This window comes from Echiichthys vipera (assembly GCF_963691815.1).
Source record: "Echiichthys vipera genome assembly, chromosome: 12".
Lineage (NCBI taxonomy): Eukaryota > Metazoa > Chordata > Actinopteri > Perciformes > Trachinidae > Echiichthys > Echiichthys vipera.
Window position 1 is genome coordinate 21,387,967 of NC_139837.1, and position 10,571 is coordinate 21,398,537.

The following is a 10,571-nucleotide window of genomic DNA, read 5'->3' on the forward strand; positions in this document are numbered from 1 at the left end:
GTGGTGAAGGAAGTAGAAGTAGTAGCTTCTAATTAAGTAAAGTTAGCCACTCAGTAGAAATACTCTGTTACAAGTTAAAAGTCCAAAATGTTACTTAATAAAGTACAAAAAGAATAGCATCAGAATGTACTTAAAGTACAAAAAATAAAAGTAATCATAATGCAAAATGGCCCATTTCAGAAAATAATAACACAAAATTCAAGCATAAAAATATATTTTAATTCGCCCAAATTTCTAACAGCATAGCGTGTGAGATACAATATTGAAGAACACAATTATACATTATTTCAAGTACATTTTGACAACAATGAACACACAGATACATTTTTACATTATGTTAAAATAAAATCAGTACAAAGACAGTTCAGACAGGACAGATTTAGCAGAAAAACAGCAGTTCACTCTGACAGAATTATCAATATAATTATAATGCTGTGTGAAATGTGGGACTAGGACTCAAACAAAGTACTCATTCTACAATATTCCCTTTAGAATAAGAAGATAAAATCCAGCAACAGTTTTACCAAAGTTCACATTTTCTCAGTTTTACACCTGAAACAGTCATACCTTTAAACATCCTTTATAAAGCTCTCAAACAATAACAAACATGTTGAGTGTCTCTGCTTTCAGCAACAATTTATTTTACATACGTAAAAAACATTTTGAAATGCAAGAACAACTTTTAAAAAATCACTTTATTGTTTTGAAAATTATCAATCTGGCAGCAGTATCCAGTTAGAACATGTCACAGATATTGAGAAACATTCTTTAATGTTGATCATCTTTACCAACCATTAAAAATGTACAATGTAAGTAGTGACCTAAAAAAAAGAAACAACACAAAAAAAACTAATTTCAATAATTTGGATCTTGTCTTGATTGCGTCATCAGTGCTTTTCTGCAAAGTGTTTCAGCTTATTTGGTTCAATTCCCGAACTTTGTTCCTCAAATGCCTCTTACGCATTTTGATGATCCACTGAATCGTGAGTTTGGCGAAATTAGCAGCTTTGAAGAGAGCCATGAAGACGCCGCAGAGGATGGCGATAGAGTTCCAGGGGTTTGCGGTCACGATCTGTTCAGAAGAAAGCAGAACTGCCTTGTTGAATACTCAATTCTGATTGGTTCTGATCACAGACTCTGGAGGAAGTTTTCTTTTTTTACAGCAATATTTTTATTAATCATTTTAATATTATTTCCAATAACAAAAAAAGATAAAATGTGAAAATCCAACAATAAACACCACAATAGGTTACAAACCAATACGGCTAAAATAAAATAAATAGTAAAATAAAAAAATAAAAAAATAAATAGTAAAATAAAATAAAATAAATAGTAAAATAAAAAGTAAAATAAAAAGTAAAATAAAATAAAATAAATAGTAAAATAAAATAAATAGTAAAATAAAATAAAATGTTTGTTTTAAAAAGGATCCCCATGTTAAAATATTCATCCATGTTTTTAAATCAATAAAATCATTTTAAACTAAATTAAACCAGGGGCGTAAAGTGAGAAATGGCGCCCTTGCTCCAACCGCAACCGTCTTTCACCCTACCCTTCATTTTGACCTCAACATCACACCTGTTACGTTGCTAGAGCTGCCCCCAAATATCCTCTTTTGAGCTTCAGATGTACGGTGCTAATAAACAGAGAGTAGTTGAAATATTTGGGTCCAGCCTTAAACATTTAATGACAGTATCTTAGTAACATTGTGACGCTGTTGCAGTGACAGAAATCTGACAGACAGACAGGCAGACAGACATATAAACACCTGACAAAATACTCTAAACCTCCTAAGTGACAGTCAGTATCTGCAGGGTCACATTTTTGCATGATGACACACAATACTTTGTGTCTAATTATTTATTTCTTTAATAAGTAGCTGTGTAATAAGCGGAATAATGTTGAGCGAGCAGGTCATTATTGCAAATTAAACCCTGACCGGGTTGCTCACTCTACATTATCCCATATATATATATATATAAATTCTGATATGGACAGACAACATATGTTTAACTCACCAGTCTGATTTCTTGCATAAAAGGATCCCTCCATTCAAAGACGGCAAAGAAGAGCTGATTGATTTGCTCTGGTTCAGGCCTTTTATCATTGAATTTCACCACAGCAGACTAAAAAAACACACCATAAACAATGAAACTAACGCAATTTCCACCATGTATGTAAGTATGCGTGCACTGGTCAGACATAAATACCTCTTGCCGAAACTCAACAGCTTCATCGCTTTTGCCAGCCGTCTTCACTAAAGACATCTTGACCCAAGTTCTGAATCCTCCGGAGAAAGTCCACATGGAGTAGTTCCTCTCACAGTCCCTCATGAAGTCTGATTTATTTACACTGCAGAGAAAAACAGATGTCAAAAGTAAAAATGGAAATGTTACCTCTTGACCCAAATGAGGTATCGCAGCAGTCAGACATCGCAGGATCTGTGCCGGTTTGTTTTCAATTCAATTCAATTAAATTTTATTTATAGTGCCAAATCATACCAAAAGTTATCACAGGACACTTTACAGAGTAGGTATAGAGCACACTTTATGACGTATTTGCAGCTACCTCTCAGTCAAGTCGCTGAACTTTGCGAAAAGCATGTAAGTGATGGCGCTGAAGTCCTCTTTGGTTTCATTGTGACTGAACTGCATGAAGATCAACTCTTTGTTTCTGACGTCAGACGGGCCGCGCACCACCAGAGCTCTTCTCTGTAACAACGGAGATGAGAGTTAATCTTTGGTTTCTGAAATGCGTCATTTATGTCCGTGAAAACAGCAGTGAATGTTTTCGAGGCTGACCTCAGTTTGATTGGTAAATGGACCGTAGTAAGTCACGTCTTTAATTTCACAGTCTCCTTCCTGATGCGTACCCGGGTCCACTAAAGGAGGGATGTAGTCATGGTAGTGATGTCTGCAGCTCAACAGCTGAGCTTTGCCCGGGTACAGAGCGATACCTGCGCAAAGACAGAAAGGAAGGAACAGAATTAAAAACCAACAATTATCAGAATCAGAATGAAGTTTTTATCTGGTGTTTTGTGCATAGTGGATGCAGAAAAATCCAGAAATATACGCATAGAATACATAGAAAGAACACCCTAAATATGAAGTTAAACACAGTAATTAGTACTTTACAAATATATAATAAATAAGAATTTACAAGTTAGAAATATATATTATTATGAATTAGAGCTGCAACGACTGGTCAAATATTCGAATAGACTCGACACAATCGACACAAAATTAATTGGTGTCTTTTTTTTTCTTTAAAGGTATTTTAGTTAAATTTTAATCCAGGTGTGTGTCACAGGAACGTAAGTATTGCGTTCAGATTAATGGTGTTTGGCTGTCTCAGTGGCAGAAGTCCCTGTGAAACTTTGTAACGTCAGAAATCCACCAAATGATGCCCAAAGAACAATGCCCACATTGTCATAACATTTTGAGTGCAAATCAGCAAAATATCTCTGTGATAAAAAGGTATTTTAATTCTACATTCAGCTGGTGCCCTATATGACAACATCAAGCCTGTTGCAAGTGCGTCTGGTTTAAAGCTGTTTTTTATCATCTTAGAAATATTTCACAAATACGATCTATTGTAACTTGAAAGACACAAAGATCATCCTCCATGTGATCTGCTTTGAGTCCCTTCTTAAAACATACTTTAACCCGAGAGCCTTTCTTGATTTTATTCAGATTGATCTTTTATTTCCTTAAAAAAAAACATTTCTTACCTTCCCTGTGCAGTATTGATATTTATGTTTTCCTTTAAAACCTGACTGTTTCATTTTGCAGCTTTGTGAGGCACTTTGTGACGTCAGTTTTGAAAAATTCTCTATAAATAAAGATTATTTTCTTTAGCTTTTCTGCTTTATAGAGAGGCGAAGTCTTGCCGTTGTATTTCCGCTACTGGCGAACTCGATATGAGTTTCTGATGCATGTATTCGTATGGCAAACTAATTTTGGGTCCTATTTATACTGTGCCATGAATTTCACATATGTTGTTTTAAAAGATATTTTTCCATGCAAATTTTCTTTTTTTTTAATCGCAAATCAGTTTGATAAAGTTAGGTTTTTGTGTGTTTTAAAAAAAAGTTTTATTCCATATGCCATCATGGCCCTGAAGGATCTGGTGAGAAGGTAGCACTGCTGCTGTATGTTTCTCTGTTTTGTGGACATTTAAATGTGTCGTTTGTTTTCTGTGTTACCTGTTAAATGTTAAATGAGACTGACTGAAAAACCAAACTTCACCCTGTGACAATAAAGTATGATTCTGATTCTGCAGCCTTGATTGTGCTTTCATCCATTAAAGTGATTTTTTTTAAGCAAACAGACAAACATTTGCTGTCTTATAAAGGCACAGTTCTGCTTTTTTGAAAGATGTTGCATGAGAAACTTGTTGTTGAAGTGCTGTTTAAAGTATAATTATACTTATAGTATAAATTCCACCGTAAAATTATCCCATGGCCTTTTTCGGCACTTACACACATCAAATAAGCCAGTGAGGCAGTCGTTTTCATGTAACAACTGTTAACAGAGAAATCAGGGAGATTCGCTTACAGCCGGACGTGGCTAACACGGATTAGGGGCAGCACGGTGAAGGCATTAAAACGTCTTTTTAATAACTAATACTATTCAAAATAACAGCAAACCTCTGCAGCAGCATGAGAATTAATTTTCTACACAGAAAATTAGGGCTTATTTGATGAATGTAAGACCAAAGATGATTTTACGCTGGAATTGCGCTTTAACTGTTAATGCATCAGAATGAATCCAATACTATCTTTTACTCTGCATAATGAGGACTTTTACTTTGAACTGTCGAATATTGACATGTTGAATATCTTGACACCACATCGGCTGTTACCTAACCCCGTCCTGGTCCCAAGCAATCGGCCCTCCCTGCGTATTATTCCTACCAACCTGGAGGTGAAAACGAGTCCACCTCTTGGTAGGTGACAGACATCACAGGGTTGTGGAGTTTCTCCAGAAAGTCCGAGATGGTCTGGTAGGCGAGGAACACTGCCACCCCGGTCAGCAGCAGGTAGATGAAGATGAGCACCACCGTGAAGACATTCTTCAGGCAGGTTTTACTGAATCTCATGGGCGGACTGTTTGTGCTGATGTCATCCTCTGTAATGAAAGTATGCAGGGAGGTCAAACCGACTGTCAAGAGATTACAGAGAAAAACAACTTTCCACCAGTCAGCATAAGATAGCATATAAGCATATTTAAACATAACATGTCCGAAAACTTGTAATACAAAAAGTAATTGTCTTAATGTCAGTAATCAACCGGGGAAGTTTCATGGTGAAATCTTTTAGTTGATGTGTTTACCCTATTTACCTGTGAGTCGCAAAATGTACGATTTTAAAAAATATGTAAAGGTTCTTTTCTCAAAATGAGTTTTTCCTCACTCGTTTTTTTAATTCCTATCTCTATTCTGATTTCTTTTACAGAGGGGTTTGTTTAAGTCATTCATAGCATGGTTTATACAACTTATATTCATAAAAACATGGGAAAACTGTATTCTTTATGGCTGTTGGCAGTATTTTCTGATTTATGAAATGATAAAAAGAGGAAATGTAGCAATAAAATTAGCACATATTTCATAAGATAATGTCTCATTTATATATTATAAAGTATATTTACCATGTGCAATTTTCACACAAGTGGTTCCAGTGTGCAATACTTATATGTATCTAACTATTGATACCACAGTAATGTAACCACTCCACTTCATTCTTCCTTTTTTCCCTTGTATATAGCTTATTTAGATTTGTATTCTTATATTTATATACCCCTTTTCATTGTTTTAAGTGCCTTAAATTGTTTGTTTAATTGTTGTTTTAAATTGTACTTATTTTGTTTCTTATGCACCAAAGGGGTTGCACACTAATTACGTTGTATGCAATACAATGATAAGAAAGGCTATTCTATTATATCATATTCTATACTCTATTTAAACATAACATTTCAGAAAAAAGTATGTTTATGTAAATAATCACCTGGGGAGTTTATATATTTCATGGTGATCTATACATATATAGATCACCATGAAATATATATATATATATATATATATATATATAAACTTTTTCCCCAAGTAGGCAGTAGTGCTAAATTAGGTTCCTGGACCTTTATGAGACACTGAAATAAAAACTGTAGATGTTTTAGATAAGAGCGTTCTCTTGTGCCACGCCGCTGCTCACCATCACCTTGTGAGATGCTGCAGTTCGGCTCCTCGGGCTCCGGGCCCTCAGTGTCGTCGTCGAAGAAGCCTGGAGACCGCGTGTCTTCATCATCATCATCATCATCGAACTGTGAGGGTTAAGAACTTTAGTCCATGATGCAACGGAGGAGAAGATTACAAAAAACCTTCAACAAAAGTTAGAACTCTATTCTTCTTGACCACGTTTCAGAGGGAAATATTTTTACTTTACTACGTTTATTTAACATTTTATTTCCTAGAGATTCAGGTTTATAATACAAAATCAAATCAACAAATAAATTAGGCCTATTATGTATTATTAAGATCAGATCACTTTGATTAATTTACCATCATTATCGTTATTTGATAATTATCATACTTGTGTTGTTTTTCACTTTTTGTGTTTCCTATTTGTTTTTCCAATTATGTATTTACTATTTTCCACATTTAACAAATTTAAACGGATAAAAAATATTAATAATAAAGATAATAATAATATTCATTAAACATAAAATACCTTATTATTATCATTGTCATTTTATTCATTGTTTTAATGCACTTTGCTTTTTATGATATAAAGGTGTAAACTTTATTATTATTATTATTTTCTATTCTTTAAAGTATCTTTTACAAATTCATTTTTATTATAATATTTTGATTATATATGTTCTTGACTGTTGTAGTACTTTGCTTTGATGGACTTGTTTATGCTTCCTGTCCCACATTCCCGAACAGAATTGGGAAATGCTTGAAATACTGTACGTCGCACTTAGAACTTAAAACTCAGGGAATAAAACTGAACGAACTGTTTTAAATCCAAAATGAAAGACTTGGGATGTAGTTTCACTGATATCCTTGTTTTTACTTTGACCTGATATTGGAACTGGTATTGATTTTTTATTTTCTATTTCCTGTGTCACATTAATATAGTAAAAAGAACAATATCTGCCTCTGAAATGTAATGGAGAATAATTATAAAGCTGCACAAATGGATACATCTACTTAGTTATTTTCCAACCTTTTACTCAGTGGTGGTTATTAACTAAGTTTATTTACTCAAGTGACATTTTATATTATATTTTACTCCCCTACATGTATTTGGGCCTGTGAATGTTCTCATTCGTCCAGGTCATCGTTATCCGCAATGCAATTTCAGTCAAAAGCAACTGGACTGGTTGTTTTTCTAGGAAGACGTTTCACCTCTCATCCAAGAGGCTTCATCAGTTCATCTACGCATCTACATGTATTTGGTTACTTTACAGATTCAGATGGTTAATACAAAATATGATCAACAAATGAAATAACATATATTAAGATAAAGTTACACAGCAGTATATAAAGAAAATAAAATCAGCTGCAACACTGATATTTATTTTATTCTAACAATAATTATAATATAATATTGTGCAATGGGTCATTCTGCATAATGCCTTTACCTTTTGTACTTAAAGTATATTTTGAGTATTTCTGCAGTGTGGCATTATTACTTTCACTTCTCCCACCATTGCTTTTACTAAAGTACTACTGGAAATTGTGGCTCACGAGGTATCAATTACAGTGTTTTCTACATCTGTATTATTGCAATAATCCGCCAAAACGACCATGTATAGATATGTTAGAGCGAACATGGTGTTTTTCTTTTGAAATAGCAGAGTGTCACTTCCAGTCAATTACCATCCAGCCTCTCAGAAAGCATGCAGTCAGCTTATTTCATGATCTAGGAAGCAGTTTTGAACAGCAGCCGTCAGCTGGACAGTCACATGACGTGCAGAGAGCCGCACACTTTCTGGACCCCTCATGTCGGGAAGTTTACAGTCAAACCGCAGACTTCTGATTATTGACACAAACATTAAAATACATAACACAACACTGACTGTAAACACAAAGGAAGCTGTCCTACCTCTTGGTATGACCGGGAGTTTTCTTTCCCGAGCATTCCTCTGCACTTCCTTCAGTTACAAAAAGCGGTTTCTGCTCTTCAGGGGGACTGTTGGGTTATTTCTGCTAAGTCTGAAAACTAGTTTTAATAAATAACAGATGCATGTTAAAGGAAATATAATCTCCCCCTGTCTAGGTCCCGGTTTTTCTCTCTAAAGGAAGACACGCCGCACACCCATGGGGGTTTCTACCAGGACGGCCCGAGATAACAACACCTTGTGCTGCCTTCAAGTGCAGCTCGTAAAAGTCCACGCTGCAGACTCAAACGTCACAAACAGAGCTAAAAAATACCTTATTCATTTTCTCCATAAACATTAATTACATTCCCTTTAAGGAGCTTTTAACCAAATAACCTACAGTGATGTATTCATTATAACTGTAGATTTCTGCAATTTAGTTCACATAAAAGCCCTTTTAACTATCCATACTAATGTTAACAGGGTGAAGGAAATGAGGCAAGGTACGTTTATTTATATTGCAAATACTCAGATATTTTAATAAAGTGAGCAAATACTCTGTTACAAGTCCTAAATGTAAAATAGTACAAAGTCTGCTCTTACAGGAGGCTACATTAAATATTTAGCATAATAATTTAATTTACGGTTAATTTGCCTGGCAAATCTTACAATTTATGTGAACATTTAGCCCATAAAATAATATATTTAAGGAATCCTGCGTTTAAATGAAATGACATTGGATGGATATTAAAATCAAACTCACCGAAGTCATCAGAAGAAGAAGGTGGCGGGAGTAACGTTAGTAACGTCCCTGAAGTCCAATGGTTGCCCAGCAACTGCTCCCGGGGCCCAAAATGTCTAATTTTCCTTTTTACACCGTTTTAACAAATACATTATAGCTAAACTGTTAATTAGTGAACTTTAGAGACAGAGGTAGGTGGATTTTTGTTGTTTTCTTTGGATAAGGAGCTGTCCCCAACCTGTGTTTACAGTCCAGCTAAATAACCCAGCTTCCATGTTTTAACGTTAAGCTAACCTATTTAAACAAAGTTATGTTAGCCAGCTAGGTTAGCAAATTCTCTGCAAGACAGCGAAGGGTTGACATTAGGTGTTTCCCAAAATGTCAAAATATTCATTTAACTCTAACATTATCTTAAAGTGAAGCAAGAAACTTAATTCCAGACCTAGAAAACACTAACAGTTTAATTCAACAGCTTACTGTATATATGTTTTTCCTCTGTAACAGTATCAACCAACAGCTTATATACAGTAAGTATTTCCCCTGTAACAGTATCAACCAACAGCTTATATACAGTAAGTTTTTCCCCTGTAACAGTATCAACCAACAGCTTATATACAGTAAGTTTTTCCCCTGTAACAGTATCAATCAACAGCTTATATACAGTAAGTTTTTCCTCTGTAACAGTATCAATCAACAGCTTATATACAGTAAGTTTTTCCCCTGTAACAGTATCAATCAACAGCTTATATACAGTAAGTATTTCCCCTGTAAAAGAATCATTCAACAGCTTATATACAGTAAGTATTTCCCCTGTAACAGTATCAATCAACAGCTTATATACAGTAAGTATTTCCCCTGTAACAGTATCAACCAACAGCTTATATACAGTAAGTATTTCCCCTGTAACAGTATCAATCAACAGCTTATATACAGTAAGTATTTCCCCTGTAACAGTATCAATCAACAGCTTATATACAGTAAGTATTTCCCCTGTAACAGTATCATTCAACAGCTTATATACAGTTTTTCCCCTGTAACAGTATCAATCAACAGCTTATATACAGTAAGTTTTTCCTCTGTAACAGTATCAATCAACAGCTTATATACAGTAAGTATTTCCCCTGTAACAGTATCAATCAACAGCTTATATACAGTAAGTTTTTCCCCTGTAACAGTATCAATCAACAGCTTATATACAGTAAGTATTTCCCCTGTAACAGTATCATTCAACAGCTTATATACAGTAAGTATTTCCCCTGTAACAGTATCAATCAACAGCTTATATACAGTAAGTTTTTCCTCTGTAACAGTATCAATCAACAGCTTATATACAGTAAGTATTTCCCCTGTAACAGTATCAATCAACAGCTTATATACAGTAAGTATTTCCTCTGTAACAGTATCAACCAACAGCTTATATACAGTAAGTATTTCCTCTGTAACAGTATCAATCAACAGCTTATATACAGTAAGTATTTCCTCTGTAACAGTATCAATCAACAGCTTATATACAGTAAGTTTTTCCTCTGTAACAGTATCAATCAACAGCTTATATACAGTAAGTATTTCCCCTGTAACAGTATCAACCAACAGCTTATATACAGTAAGTTTTTCCCCTGTAACAGTATCAACCAACAGCTTATATACAGTAAGTTTTTCCCCTGTAACAGTATCAATCAACAGCTTATATACAGTAAGTTTTTCCTCTGTAACAGTATCAATCAACA

General features: G+C 34.5%; 1 protein-coding gene across 2 annotated transcripts; it reads right to left on the reverse strand.

The window, feature by feature from the left end:
- Positions 1-513: 513 nt before the first annotated feature.
- pacc1 (proton activated chloride channel 1) lies at positions 514-8,224 on the reverse strand. Of its 2 annotated transcripts, none has more exons than XM_083924148.1 (8): positions 8,108-8,224; positions 6,215-6,317; positions 4,920-5,129; positions 2,802-2,956; positions 2,569-2,711; positions 2,211-2,352; positions 2,019-2,126; positions 514-1,072 (listed from the first exon to the last, which is right to left on the reverse strand). In XM_083924148.1, the coding sequence occupies exons 1-8, from the start codon at positions 8,141-8,143 to the stop codon at positions 911-913; spliced, it is 1,059 nt and encodes a 352-aa protein (XP_083780274.1). In that variant the 5' UTR covers positions 8,144-8,224; the 3' UTR covers positions 514-910. The 2 variants fall into 2 exon arrangements, with proteins under 2 accessions (XP_083780274.1, XP_083780273.1); XM_083924147.1 differs by having other exon boundaries at positions 6,209-6,317.
- Positions 8,225-10,571: the final 2,347 nt, after the last annotated feature.